Consider the following 15,905-nt stretch of genomic DNA (forward strand, 5'->3'; position numbering starts at 1 on the left):
TTTAAATATTATTATATTACCCTACGAATGTTAATAAACATGTACTTATATGATTATATCTGACTTAAATTTTTGTCTTAGATGATACCTAAATGTATGCGATATTTCTTATATTGTAAATGCCAATCTATTTATTGTATATTTACAGACATAATACAGGGATGGTCACGGATGAATGAAACGTGGATGAAATAAAAATACAATATGATGAATATAGCTGTATGTGTCTAAATGCAGCATACTTATGTACAATCTGATTATATATTTTAATTCGAGAATATATGCATATACTACGATCATATATGTAAATAGGTCCCGACACTCGCTAGGGAAAACCGTCCCAAAATTGAATCGTGTCTAATCGTGAAAAATCAGTATGGAAGATCACAAAGTTTGCGTTCTTGCGAGACAGACAGAGATGAATAAATTGTCTCTTCTCTGACTGAGACATTTATAGCATGTCACTCATGCGCAAGACGAGAACTTTTTTGTCCTCCATGTTGATTTTTCACAACTAGTCGTGACGTCGCGATCTGTTTATATTATCACATTACATATTGCAATATGATGTAAGTTTGTTTTGAATCAGTGAATGAATTAAAAAAGTAAGAAATGGAATTGTGGGATTTCATTCGCAATATATTTGGTAGGCGAAGATCAGAAAAATTTGATAATGGGTAAATATTTAAATAAACATTATTTATATCTATATTATGGACTATCTGTATTTCGATAATCTATTTTCATTCATTTTCTACGATGTAATCAATTATAATCCTCTTTCTCATTTTTGTGAAACTGTAGAAAAGCTAGCTACCCACCGATTTCAACGATTTTTAAATCTATTGTAAAACACAACATTTTGAATAACTCTTTCCTATACATTTAAAGAATGGGTTAACTTAGTTTCCAAGATATTCGCGAAAAACTATAGGTACCACAAGGCAAATTCTGCCTAAGTTGTGTGTCTGTGGCAGCATATGCGTCAGTATTGGTTGCCTCCAACCGCTTATCTTCGATAATATAAATGAGGGTCTTTTTTACAGTTCCACCCTTATTTTAATTAAATTTGCATTACTAAATATTTCAGATTTGACGATTATCAAAATAATTATGGGGGAGATAATTTTCAAAACTCAATGTCTCAAATTGATATTTATGATGATAGCAGGTAATTTTTATTTTATATCTTATGTCAAAGTATAAAACTGCATATTATTTATATAAATTTACTGTGGAAAGCAAATTGATGCTTTAAAGATTAGCTAAGAATGAAACAAGATGTTAAACAAATAGTAACTTGCACCATGACTAAATTTAAGGTGTGCTGCAAAATGTGTAGTAAAAAAATAGTGAAGAATTTTGGATTTTCAAGATTTAAATTTACATAATTGTTAGAATTTAAAGCTTCTATGTATAAACTATCTTATTGAATACTGTTTAAAACATTTTCTTAATTTTTTAATCATATAATTAACAAATTAAAAATATGTGATTGGTGATAAGGACATAGCTCATATCTGTAAATTATCAGATGCATGCTAATATCAATATACTCTTGCTTCGTTACAACATTGATGAAATGTTATAATATATAAGTGTTATTGTACAGAACTTAACCCAAAACTGTAGCTTTAGTTTATTTATAACAAAAATTTATTCTAACATATACGTTAATACATGTCAATTTGCTTTCCATGATATCTATATTGTAGGCAGCACCCATATTAAGTTTTAAAAGTTTGTGAGAGAATATACACAAATGACTTGGATAGTTCAATTGGGAAAACACTTGTTTGGCAAATAAAAAATTCATGTATGAATTGCAGTTCAGCAACCTAATTGACTAAATATTTTTCTTCCTACTAATTAAAAAATGGAACATGTCTCAGCACTTGATATTATGATTATAATCAGCATTTACATATTTATTGATATTAGCATTTACTGCCCACAATGTATTTTTTATTTACTTTATACTCTTTTAAATGATTAATTTTACCATAAAATCTCGTATAATATAATATATAATAGATCTTTCGAGGGAATCGGTCACTTTAACATCTTCAGTGATCCATTAGAAATAACAAGATATTTTGAGTCTCAGATAGAGAATATAATGATGAATTTTATTTATGGATTTAATAATGAAGGTATGTACATATAATTATTGTATTTAACTTACATGTAATTAAACTTAGATTTACATTTACATATATACAAATATTTTTTAAATTTGTTTAGGTAATGATGCAAATACAAACGTATTTTCATTTATCCCCTCACAGAGAAAATCTTTACGTGATAACATGTTGAAACCAAATAATGATCAGATGGAATTAAAATTAGATACAGATTTAGATGGAAAGTTAGTATTTAAATTTAATGAAATGCAGTTAATTTAATCACTTTATAAAATAATTAGATATAATTGATAGATATAATTTATAATTGTTTGAAAAAATGTTGTATTTTTAACAGACTTACTATAGATAATTTTTCCAATGTTTGGGGTGAGTCTGACAAGCCACAACTTAAACTACCACGACCTTCCATAATTGGAAGATCTATCAGAAAAGAATATGTTCGTAAACCTGATGGAACAATAGAACAAAAACAAGTTATTAAAGATCATGAAGGAAATGAGGAAACTATTATATCACACCAAATTGGTGACAAAATTCATACTATTATTACAAAAATAGACAAAAATGGAGTGGAAACCAAAATAGAAGATATTTCTGATATAAGTAACTGTAAGTAATTTATATAAAATGTTGATACTAAATATATAATTGTTTACATTATTTACATTTATATATAATCATCAGCAATTATTATAGTAAGTCTAAATATTTCTGCTGTTTTTAATATAATGAAAAAATGTTTATAGAAAGAGATGGTAAAAGTAATATTAAATTGTTTAAATTATATTTTATAATGGTACATATAGTCTCTTTTAAAAATTGTATAATAAATCTATATTGTTTAAATTGTGTCATTATTTTTTAATATATCTCGAATATTTCTTGTAGTTATTCATGTTTTTTTTATGAAGAAATGTTCTTTTTTACATGCTGCCATCCATCTGCGTTTTATTTTAGATATTATTAGAAACAACAAAAATATTTAGGATCATTATATTAATTAAAATCATTCTACATATAATTATATAGTATTTTCCTTATAAACAGTGTTAATTGACTTTTGTGTTTGAATATTTATTATTATATGAATGCAATATGAATTTCAGGTGATTTATTGGAAAAAAGGAAGTTACCGAATGAAACAGATAGTTTTTCTAATATTCTTTTCAATTCCTTTTTCTGGGAAAAATTGTTTAAACCCAATCCGAAATTATAATCAAGTAGTATTTAAATAATAGTTATCTATAGTAAGAATGTATAAATGATTAATGGAATGATAAATAATACATTGTTGTCAAGCAATTTAAATTTGAGATGTATGTAATATGTAATAAATTTACTTCAATATAATATATAAAGTAGTTTTATAAATATATGTATTTGTGTAGAAGAGTAGATCATTTCAATAAAAATAAAAAACCTTCATATTCGTGAAACGTGAAATGAATAGCGAACGATATTGTGCGTATGTGGTATAATATATGACTATATACCTATGGTAAGCTTTGATTTATTAATTAGGTACAATTAAACATCCGTCGGATAAGTCGGAGAATCTTGTTCATCCACTTACCGATGATGCGTAGGTTAAGATAGCATTGACGGCGTCTCTTAACAACACCTTCAATTCTCTGTCCTGAAAGACAATTATATTACCTTAGACGGATTGGGCGTATTTCAACCCCGCGCCCATGGATGCCGAGCCTTTTTTTTTTTTTTTTGCCCATGGAGAAATCCTCATGATCCTCGCTCCGCTGCTGCTAATAATCAGTAACAGCAGAGTAGTGTCAGACTCTTACGGACTAAAACTCCACGATGACCATCCTACGCGTATGACAGGAGTGCTCCAGGAACCTCTTATGAATTATCTTCCGTTGTACCCCCTTCCCGCGTTCTCTTGTTCGAGTCAGTCCTAACAATTCCCTGACTGGTCCCTAGCGCTATCCCCCTTTCTAGTCGCGGTCCATTGGGACGGTCATGAAGCGGCTCTAGGCCGCCTGACCGCCATCCCCCTCCATCGCGTTATCCTACGAGGGTGAGAGTTTTTCTTTCTCTCCCTTTCTGCTTGCTCCTTTGCGAGCATAACTCGCTCGCAGAAGAGACGAACAGCCTCATATTCCTGTGACCCTCTCAGCATCGCTTCTACGATCGCCGAGGGGATCAGTCTTTCGTCTATAACGTGCCGCAGGGTGTAACGGGACATTTCCCACGCCGGACAAAACTCCAGCGTGTGCTGCGCCGTGTCCCTGCCCTCCCCGCAGTGTTGACAGATGTCCGTCGTCTCTCGTCCGATTTTCATCAGGTACTCGCCGAACACGCCGTATCCCGTGAATACCTGGGTCATCCTGTAGGTAAGCGGGAGGCCGCGGTGGCTTCTCCATGTCTCCCAGTTTGGGAGGACCGCATCCGCGCCGTGATGTTCGCCTCCTTCGTTGATCAGCTGGGATCGCCACGCTGGTCCCACGCGTCCTCCTCGGCGGTTCCTAGGTCATTTGGGGCCGCCTGCTCGGTTGAGTCCTCTCCCGGGTCCCATACTCTCATGTGGGTGTATCTCCTCTTGAGCACCAGTGCCCGAAGCTCCAACGGGGGAGACGCGACCAAAACAGTCGTCGACGCGTGGGACACCGTTCGGTATCCCCTGACGATTCTGATGGCGGCTACTTTGTGCAGCCTCCTGAGGAGCAGGATGCTGCGACGACTCGCCATCATATCGTCCGCCTATACCGGGTCCCCGTACATCACTCGGAACCGAACGACGCCCTCATATAGTCGGCGCACCACGTCCCCCGCCCTGCCTATGTTCGGCAGCGGGCCGCACAAGGCATTGGCAGCCGCCGACACCTTCGGAATCAGGGAGTCGAAGTGCGGCTCGAACATCCACTGGCTGTCGATGACAAGACCTAGGTATTTCATCCACAATCCTACCCCGACGGTTTCACTTGCCATGTTTATGCTCAGACCGGACGGAGGAGTCCCTCGCCTGTTCTTGTCGTAGAACCAGATGGTCTCCGACTTCGCAGGGGAGACGCATGTAATGTCAACAACGGAGCTCCTCCTCGGCCACGCAGGTGCTGGCCGAGCACCTGTTCACCAACAGGAGTCCAAGTCCCGCGGCCTAGTCTGACAGCGCACGTCCGCGTGCGTTGGTCCTGAGGTTTCCCCATTATGGATGCCGAACCTAGTAGGACATCAAGCCGAGTATATATAAATAAAAATTATTTGACATATATCTTAGACGGGTTATCGCGGTCTATATTCGGGAATAGAATATCTAGGACGGAATGATGCATTGCATCGGAGGGAAGTGTCCTACGGAATACACTAAGGATCAGCGCTCGGCCCAATTCTGCAGGACTTGCCATGCGATGTCACCTTGCAGGTTCTTCTACTCACAGGTACAAGGATCACTGGCAGGGAACCATCCAACAGTCGGGACTCGATATGGTTCTCCATCAAAACACTCCATGGGTGGGTGAAACGTACGTCAAGATAGGGAGTTGCAATTCACGAATTCTATAGAGTCAACAGTTGATGAAACAATATTAGCCCGATCTTACTTACTGGCTCTTAACGAACGCAATGCGAAATTACATGATGACACTTTTCGTAACGTCTTGCAGATGTTCTGTATCAGGATTATGATTTTTCGATTCTTTATATAAAATAAAAATATTAAAATTTCATGGTAGGGATGGGTCATGAATTTATCATATGCATATATGAGTATGATTTATTATTCATTCACGTCTCGGAGTTTTAGACTTATATGCAAATGTGCAGTTGTGGCTAATTTGGTTACTTCCAAATTTTTGTTGTATACATTATACACATAATATATTTGATATATTAAAGTATAGTTGATGTAGGGATTGAAGTTATTGTTTCTTATGTGTTTCATTGGGATAACTTCTGATGTGAAGCAAAAATTTCCGTTCTTCATCTTTTTGTTAGTTTTGGATTCCAGTCTTATTTAGTAAATAAGGAAGAAAGTTTTGTAAAAGTGCTGAGACTTACCTAATGTAAATAAAATTGCCCAAGTTTCGTACATATATATCACAAATTTTGTAATTTTGATAATCTTGTGATGAGGTATACTATGATATCATGGTCTAACAAACGTGATATGCTCACATGTGGTATGAATGAATTCTATCTGTGGAGTGCACTAGACTAAAAGCGCACGTTTTCGCTCTGTGGTGGATGCGTATATAACAACAATTTAAATAAAAAAAAAGTACAATATTTCATTATAACATACGAAATATGCACAGGATAGATGTTACATATTTAATTTCATATATTTAGAAAAAATAGATATCAATACGTTTTACGAAATCTAAAGTATTTTCATACTTTTACACCCTCATTTAAATTTATCAAAAGAGATTTTTCAATTATAATACTTCAAAACAGATTTCATAATCATTTTCAAATTCTGCAAAGGACAGATTTTAAATGATAATATTGGGAAACAAATTATATCTTCTGTTTCTTCTCTTTTTAAAACACTTTTATTATTGTAAAAATTTTTACACAACCCAAAAATGATAAACAATAAATAAAATGTAGTTACATTAAAATAATAGAAAGTAAAGTATAAGTTTACACTTCAATAAAAGTTTACACTTTAATAGTTTGAGAAGATAACAGTAAATAGTTTCATACATTGTATACATTAAGTTATGAAACTTAGAATACACATTATATAGAAGTTATAATACAAGTATTTATATGTATTTTAAGTGATTTATCAATGAATGAGTAAACTTTTTTTTAACATTATTATAAATTTGTCATACATTTATTTTGTATTATATTACTGTTCGAATACACATTCCATGAATTTAATTTGTGTGCACACATATACAATTTTATATTGCATGCATATTAAATGTGTTAATTCTTACATTAATTACAATATCTATTTGTACATATACGGATGCATACATGCGCACACAAATTACTGTTGAAAACAATAACAAATTTCACGTTTATTGTCCTAAGATTATAATATAAAGAATATTAGAATTAAAAAAAAATTCAAACAGGTGTATTGTAAATGTTATAAAAAATAGTTATAATATCAAACATTAATTTAATAAGAATAATGCACAAGCAAAGCTCTGCACATAAAAGTGAAATTAGACATTATGGACTGGTTTGAATAAAAAAAACAAATAATTAAAAAATATATCCCACCACTTTTATACAGACATTCAATAATTTATAATATTTCTGTAAGCATAAATTTGTAATTTATAATTGTGTCATATCTTGAAATAAATTTATGTAAAATTCACTTTATATGTTAATTTATATAATAAATATTTTACAAATGTTAATTAATATTTCGCTATGAAGGCATTCAATTTTTGGATTCGGATTTATATTTCTTTAAGTTCATTTTTCCTGCTATATTTTTATATGAACATATATAATATCTTTTATTAATTTGATATCTTCAAACTAATGCTTTATTATCTGGGAACGTAAAACATTATAAGCAAATAGAAATAGTCAAATATTTTAGTTTATTATTATTAATTTTGTTATACCACATTCTTACAGTGGTATCTGTTACAGAAACAAGTGAAATTTATGCATTATGAATATTAATAAATGCTAATAATTTAAAAATATTATTTGCAAGAATTAAATTCTCACGATAAAATATAGTATTTTTTCGTTTATAATATTTCAAGCAGTAAAAAGAATTACTTGAAATGTAAGCTGAAATTATCAGACATTATTTCTTTATAGATTCATATGTTAAATATTTTATAAATTATCTAGTTTATGCAAATAGCCATTTTCGGATCTAGTATTTTTCATTTCCTAATGTGTCTACAAATTTTTTTCAATACAGTTTTTATAACTACTTAGGACAAAACATGAAATTGTTATTATTGAATTGTCACATAAAATACAATATATTAATGGCTTAATATGTACAGCATTTGTTATTGTAATTTTCAAGTCCTTCCATAGGGACTGTTACTAAAATATCGTAGAAAGCATCAATATCTAACACTTAAAAGACAGAATATATTTTATTGTTATAACTCTTATTAGGACAGAAAAACACAAGAAAATAAAATAAAATTAATCTTTAAAAAATTAATTATTATAAGATAATTATTTTGGCATCTTTGCTTTCATTTTATTCTACGAATTGTTTATAAACTTTATTTTCTAAATATATACAAATTTGTTAATATTTTCTGTGCATTTCATTAATATTTTCTACGACTTTTACATGTCTAGGTTCCATTACAACATACATAAAATAAATGAAATATATTTTGAAATAAAACATTTTCAATTAAAAAGAATATAAGAATTTTTTTTATAAAGATGTAATACAAACGTCTTCAATTCATTAATTTAAAGAAATTTCTTCACTTAACAATTGTATCTTGTTATTGGGAACAAGATAAATAAAATCATTAAAACCTTGTACCACTATATTAAACTTGTCTTCATCGCTTCATAGGCAGTGGCATATTACGTTTCATAAGGTATATTTCTAATTATTCTTGACCAAAACCTTCTGTTTCTTCAATTGCATAGTTTAACTTTTCTACTAGTTGATCATAACTTTTATATGGTGGTAAATCCAATCTATTGAAGCATGTATGTGATCTAGGTAGCCATGTATCCTTTCCTACTTTTTCTATGCAAAATCTTTGAGGACCATTGCTCCCTAAAGAGAATAAAAAAGAACACGAACAAAAAAATAACAAAAAATAGTTTCAAATGTAAATCATCTGATTTCTATAAATTATTTCATATTTATTTAGTTATTGATGTTTACTATTTACCCATTAGTTCTGCAAATCCTCCAACAGGTACTCGACAGGTACCCGTTACAAACTGCAAAAGTCGAGCTCGTTTTTCACTATCTGTTCTTGTTACAAACTGAATAAAATATATAAATATAATAAATGATATACATACTAAATAATATTTTACAAATAATTTTATACGCATAATAACGAACCTGCCAAAACCATAAGATTTGTTTGCTATTTCGTGTATAATGTCTATAAATTGTATTGCGTTGCCAGTCTTCTACATCTATTTCTTGCATACCACAGAGCATAAGTTCTAATTCACGTTCATCAAAATATTTCAACCATTCCAATGGTACAACCGAATTGAAACCTTCCAAAAATGCTTTAGTTTGGTCCTCTATACCTCTGGTCATCCTCCATTCTGTCATTAACCTTATATAGTAACAATCAATGAATAATTATTTTTTAAGATGTAAAATGTTAACTTAATATTAATTATAATAGTACCTAATATATTCTTCTTTATTATCTTCAATAACTCTAATTTTGTCACCACCCTCTTTTAATTCATGATGTATTACTTGACCAAGAATTTCAAAATCCACACTATAATACAATTCGAGACCACACTCGTCGATATTATTTTCTTTTATCCATACAAGAGATTTATAGAATTCTGGATCAATGGATTCTATATCTTTCATAACCAATTTCTTATTTAACATACGTTTATAAAACGGCATAGTGAAACCACTGTAGATAAACCGTCCATGATAAAGAGCCTACAATTAATGTATTTATATTTATTATATATAACATATTATATATATTTTGTATTTAATACAAATATATTATACACATATATTAATATATATATAATATATATATATAATATATATATTATACACATATATTAATATATGTGTATAATATATATATTATTATACACTATATTATATTTGGTGTATATTAATTTCATTGATTTTATCAAATATAATATTATTAACAGTAGAAATTATCATACCATTGCTATAAATCTTCCAATGAATTTAAAATACTGTAAATGATCAGGATTGACATAAGATGCTGGATTGATTTGTAAGCTATAATTACTCTTGTTGGCATATTCAAATAAACAGTACATTGGATTTAATACTTCATGACTCAATAGGAAAAACCATTCTCTGAAATCAGAATTTGTTTAATTTATTTTTATTCTTACAAAATAAAATTTTTTCCATGGAATTGTTGATTCAATTCTTACCTTGATACACCTCCATAATCTAACCCTTCTTCTCCTTTAAATATGATATATAATCTGCGCCTCAATGCAAAAGCTTCTGCATTCATTATTTGATGATAAGAGTCTTCAAATAATGTCTGTCGATTGACACTAATTTTTATATGATTCGGTAATGCATTAGTTTGACACAAGAAGCGAAATTGTGATAATTTCCATCGGAATGATCTTTCATATGCTCTTGGTACACGATAAATACCTTTAGGACTAAATAAAAATATAATAGTAAAGAACATAATAAGGCAAAAAATTAAACTAGTAAAGATTGATAAAAAAAGATTACACAAACCCTTTAGGTGCTCCAGGTCTTGGATCCTGAAATGTAGTAGTTCTTGTATTATGATCTACAAAATATCGAACTCCATCTTCAGTTAATCGCATTTCCCAGCCATCTGGTAATGGTGGTTCATCAATTCCAGTTTCTTGTCCTTGTGTTCTTGGATCTTCCCATTGTGTAGTACGATTTTTATGATTTACATAATAAACTCTTCCTTCTGGTTGTTTACGTCTCTCCCAGCCAGCAGGTAATGGTCCCAAAGCATCATCATCATCGATTATGGATGATGTTGATGGTCCTGCTATAGCTGCTTGATTTCCATGCGCCTATATATACATATCAAATTTATTTCTATATTAGATTGTTAAACATCTATATTTTCAAAACTCAATGTAAAATATAAATAAAAATAAAATTATATATATGTTATAATTATTTATTACTTACTTGAGGATAAAGAAACCGTTGGTTACCTTGTTGTACCACATGCTGTCTTTCACCTTGCCAGTGTTGAAAATGTTGTAATCTTTCTGTATTTGGTATTTGCCATGTTGTAGTTCTTCTATTATGATCTACATAATAAATTCTGCCTCTTGGATCTCTACGAACTTCCCATCCAGGTGGCAGAGGTTGTGGTCTTTCCCAAGAAGTGCTTCGTGTCTTATGATCAACATAATACCTAATTAAAAATGTACCATAAAAAAAGAATATTATATATTTTCTAAAAATGTAAAAATTGAATAACTTTTAAAATATTACAACCTTCTTCCATAAATGTCATATCTCATTTCCCAACCAGGAGCTAATGGCTCTTCAGAATGATTTGTAGGACCAACTTCAGCAAGTACTATTGAAGATTCAGGTTGAGTTGACTGACCAGGTATCATAGTAGTTTGTCCTGTTAATGGAGCGACCCGTTGTACTACTCGGGAATTTGAACGAGTAGTTGTAGGATTTGTATATTGTTCAGTACGAGAAATTCTACGTGCATCATCCAAGGATAATATCGAAGATGGGTCTGAACGTGCGATTCCACGTCCATCTGTCATAAGAAACACTGTAGGTTGTTCTAAATGAGAACCATCTGATAAAGTAAATACTACAGATTGCTCTGTCTGAGAATGTCCCTGACTATCAGTTAATCCAGAATTTCTAAGTTGTTCTACTCTAGAAACTGTACATCCATCTACTAAAGGAGTAGTATCTTGATCCGTTCTCATAGTTCCATAACTATCTGAAAGAGGACCAGTTACAGACTGTTCTGATCGAGAGTTACGTTCATTAGAAATAGGCTGGTCTGTTCTACTATGTGAACATATATCTGTATTAACTACAGTTAATTGATCTGATCTAGGTATTCCAACTGTTCCAGGTAATACTGTTGATTGTTCAAGTTGAGAAATATTACGACTTTCCGAGACAGAAACCTTTGGTAATTGTTCTGTACATGTACCAAATCTTCCATCTACTGTACCAAGTCTTCCATCTACCATACCAGATGTCGATACATGCTCTATTCGAGACATTTGACGCCCATCTGGCAAAGATCCTGTAAAACGTCCTGGTAATGTTACAATGGATTTGTCTGCAGGCGATATTGCGTGTCCATTTGATAATGAATTCGATGCAGCGGGCTCAATTTGTTCATTATTCTTATTGGCATTGGCCTGTTCACTTCCACTACTATAAGTAGAGTTCTGATAAACATTTGGTAATGTTCCATGAAATGTAGATGATGCAACATGTTTAGGTTCATGTAATCTCATGCGAGCACGAATCCCTCCATTAAGAATGCTACTATTACTAACAGCATCATTATTCGAAACACCTAAAATATGATTATGCTTGTACTTAAATTAAGAACAATTTTATTATTTATATATATGTGTATATATATAAGATATATAATTAGAATATATAATTGTTTTTATTATACATACAGGCGCACAAAAGTTTTATGTAATTTGTATTATAAAATTATTCTGTATGGTTTTTCATTTCAGAAATCTATTATTTACTAAATACATAAAAACAAAACTCAGCATGTATGTTTAGTTTATATTTAAAATTATTCAATCATTTATATTTTACTATACATTATAAAGATATTTCAAGTTCAATTTTAAATAACTTAAAAAAGAAGACATCTCCTTTCATTTTTCCAAATTGAATAATGAAAAAATTTGTGTATTTTCTGATACTTTATTTAAATGCAAATAACGCTTATTTTAAATATATTTTATTATAACAAATAAATAAAATATAATGATAATTTCTATACAGATGATTGCAAGAATATCTTAAAAATAATTTATACTTTAATTTACACATATCACATTTGCATTTTGTTGTAAATATTATTTATTCATTACTAGATGTTTACTTATTTCTCAGTCTGTTAGTTCTTCCAAACCTACATTACTAATTATAAAGCAATAAGAACACCAGCATTAGAAGTATCTTATATGTATATGTATATAGCAAATATGTGTAGAATATGTAGAAAATATATTTTTTACGAAATCGTAATATGATTATCTATGATTCTCTACAAAAGATTGATTACTTAGTGATTTTGAAATATTATACTGCAAATTCAAAGCCAATCATAGTACATCATACTACACTTATTAATTTGATCATCATTGAAAAATTATCATGAAGTTCTGTAAAGATGTGATCATATAATTAAATATTTTAGATGTATGTGTAACAGTGGAAATTAAATAACCTTATTCCTTATAAAATTAAAAGTGAGGATGCTCCTATTTAAAACATTTAAAGTAACTTTAACTTTTCCAAGAAGAGAGAAACATTTTTAATATTTTGTTTCATTAATTTATTGATTTTTAAAAATTAATATGAACGCTTTAAAAATTTTATTAAATTCTATAATAGACAGCTATATTTGAAATGTCATATAATGTCATATAATGACATACACTACATATATTAGAACATTCGAAAAGTTTCTTTCGTTTTATAAGGAAATAATAGATGCACAACATTTTCCATTTTATATTATTTTATCGAATTACATATGATCCATTTTGTTCTATCAAAATAAAGATCACAACGTTCGAAAAATTAGGTTTCATGTTTATATAAAGATGCATTGTTGTAAAAGACGTGTCTATAAAAGAAACTTTTCAGACAACTTAATAATACTTATCTAGATAATACTCATTATCCTGCTATTCTTTCCTTAAAATTTTGTAAAAATTTTTGTCTCATTTATCATTGGCTAAAAATTATTTTGTTCATTTATTATTTAAAGATTATTATATGCTTGATCTTAACTTCTTACCATCATAAGGCATACAGGCAGATTGTGTCTGACACGATGGTGATTCATTAATAGTTAGGGATGACGTATTTGGCATGTTAATTCTTAATCCATCAAATACTGTAATCAATTCTCCAACCTTACATAACTGAGAATCATGTTTATTTTCAGTCATTAAATCAAACGTTACTTCCATATTTTCTAATTTCCCATTATAGTGAGATAATACTTGAGAAAGACTTATTTTTTTTTCTCCAATTAAAGTATCTTTTCGGAATGTACTGTGATCTAACAATCGAAAATGTAATTGAGAATATGGAGTTACAAGTATTGTAAATTCCTCGTTCCATTTTGGTTGATATGTGGATTTTGAAACTTCTGTCTTCCGAGGACTTTTATCATCAACAGAAAATTCAATGTAAGGATTAGGCTTTAAAAATGTAGAACTTCTTAATATAGCACCTTCAACTAAAATAACAAAATTTTATTATATATACTTAAAACAGTATTAATATCTAAGAGTAATATTATATAATTTATTTTTTATGCATTTTTCTAACAATTTTTATATGTTTAATATTTATCTGGTAAGTAATTAAAATTAAACTACATTACATTGTAAAATTATGACTGTTAAATTATGTAAATGTAAAACTTTGTACATGTATGTACACATATTCATATATATACTACTATGTATAGGTATTTGGACACTTTCTATATCTTCTAAATGCATGAATTGTCAAAACCTTTGAGCCTACTCTCTGTTCTTATAATATCCACCAAATTTTGTCTTGATTGAATGCAGATGCTACTTGGAACTTTATCCCAAATAAAGTTCTTTAATTTAATTTTTACCTTTGATCCTAGTACAGTATCTTAAATGCAATTAATGGAATACGATAAGATTAGGGTAGGATAGGTAGGTTGGAAAATACTTCGAGAGAAACACTTAAGATAGGCAACTAAGTGTATCTGATCAACATTGAGATTTTAGAATAATAATGAGAACAAGTGTTTCCAATCACATTTTAATAGTTTATGTATATTTTATAAAGTCATGTATTTATTACAGATAAGTGTGGAACTTGATTGATACATGTATATTCCTTGTTTTAGTTTTAGTTTAGCAGAACATTTGACTTTAGTTATGACAAGAAATAAAGAATTAACAATAGAGAAATATTCTCCTATCATAATGTTAAACATATATTAAAAATATCTATGTTCAGATTTGACTGCACCAAGCATCCAAATACTTATGCATGATAGTGCATGAACTATACAATACACAAAATATGTTAAATATATATAACAATAAATAAGGATATAAAAACTTACTTGTAATGCTTAATTGGTGAAAACCAGACGATGCCACTTCTTCTTCACAATGAGACATTGTATACAATTTAGTATATTTTAATAAGATAATTTTTGAGAATTCATAATTTCTTAACTATTTATATGTAAGTTTTACCTGCAATATTTTATAACCTTAATAGTACAATTAAGTATCAACACCCTTATCATAAGTGTGTAAATAAAAATTACAAAAATAATTTAAGGTAAAATTAAAGGACGTTGTGAAAACAATTAGTACTATGTTAAAACAATACTTAAACCAGTATCATGAGTTGGTAAATTATGCTACATCAATATATAAATTACCAAAATAAAAACGTATTTCAGATATTTTATAATGGCGATAAACACTAAATAACATGTTGTGAAGAAATGCACTTACATATATAATTAGTAGTAAATACACACATTACCGATTAAATACAATACGATTTAAAAAACTTTATCGTTTTCACATACTAAAAACACTACTGCTATTGGTATCCTTTCTAATGATCGGATATTAAAATACTCAAATAATTGTAACACATACAGATGTATTTATCATGATTGTTGCAAGTGTATCCAACTCCAATGCATTGCCTGTATCTAGGATATTAACGTTTGTATGATAGAAAAGGTTCTTCCACACTCAATTTTTATCACAGAACTTCGTTATCAGTAGGTCACCATCTTTTCACACATCAAAGGTAGGAACCTTTTATAATATGCAAATCACTAGGTATAAAAGTATAGCATG

The 15,905-nt window shown here is 29.9% G+C and overlaps 2 protein-coding genes across 3 annotated transcripts; one reads left to right on the forward strand and one right to left on the reverse strand.

The window, feature by feature from the left end:
- The first annotated feature begins 372 nt into the window (after positions 1–372).
- On the forward strand, positions 373–3,537 carry LOC126928723 (uncharacterized). Its single transcript, XM_050744423.1, has 6 exons — positions 373–677; positions 1,091–1,171; positions 2,035–2,153; positions 2,245–2,368; positions 2,482–2,756; positions 3,254–3,537. Exons 1-6 carry the CDS (start codon positions 613–615, stop codon positions 3,361–3,363), a joined length of 774 nt encoding a protein of 257 aa, XP_050600380.1. The 5' UTR covers positions 373–612; the 3' UTR covers positions 3,364–3,537.
- A 3,223-nt stretch (positions 3,538–6,760) lies between these two features.
- Positions 6,761–15,872, reverse strand: LOC126928710 (E3 ubiquitin-protein ligase Su(dx)). 2 transcript variants are annotated; one of them, XM_050744399.1, is made up of 12 exons: positions 15,699–15,872; positions 15,146–15,281; positions 13,826–14,272; positions 11,281–12,346; positions 10,966–11,197; positions 10,531–10,844; positions 10,206–10,448; positions 9,966–10,125; positions 9,449–9,723; positions 9,148–9,373; positions 8,969–9,065; positions 6,761–8,850 (listed from the first exon to the last, which is right to left on the reverse strand). In XM_050744399.1, the coding sequence occupies exons 2-12, from the start codon at positions 15,201–15,203 to the stop codon at positions 8,678–8,680; spliced, it is 3,291 nt and encodes a 1,096-aa protein (XP_050600356.1). In that variant the 5' UTR covers positions 15,204–15,281; positions 15,699–15,872; the 3' UTR covers positions 6,761–8,677. The 2 variants fall into 2 exon arrangements, with proteins under 2 accessions (XP_050600356.1, XP_050600355.1); XM_050744398.1 differs by having other exon boundaries at positions 15,549–15,872.
- Positions 15,873–15,905: the final 33 nt, after the last annotated feature.

This window comes from Bombus affinis, chromosome 2, assembly GCF_024516045.1.
Source record: "Bombus affinis isolate iyBomAffi1 chromosome 2, iyBomAffi1.2, whole genome shotgun sequence".
NCBI lineage: Eukaryota > Metazoa > Arthropoda > Insecta > Hymenoptera > Apidae > Bombus > Bombus affinis.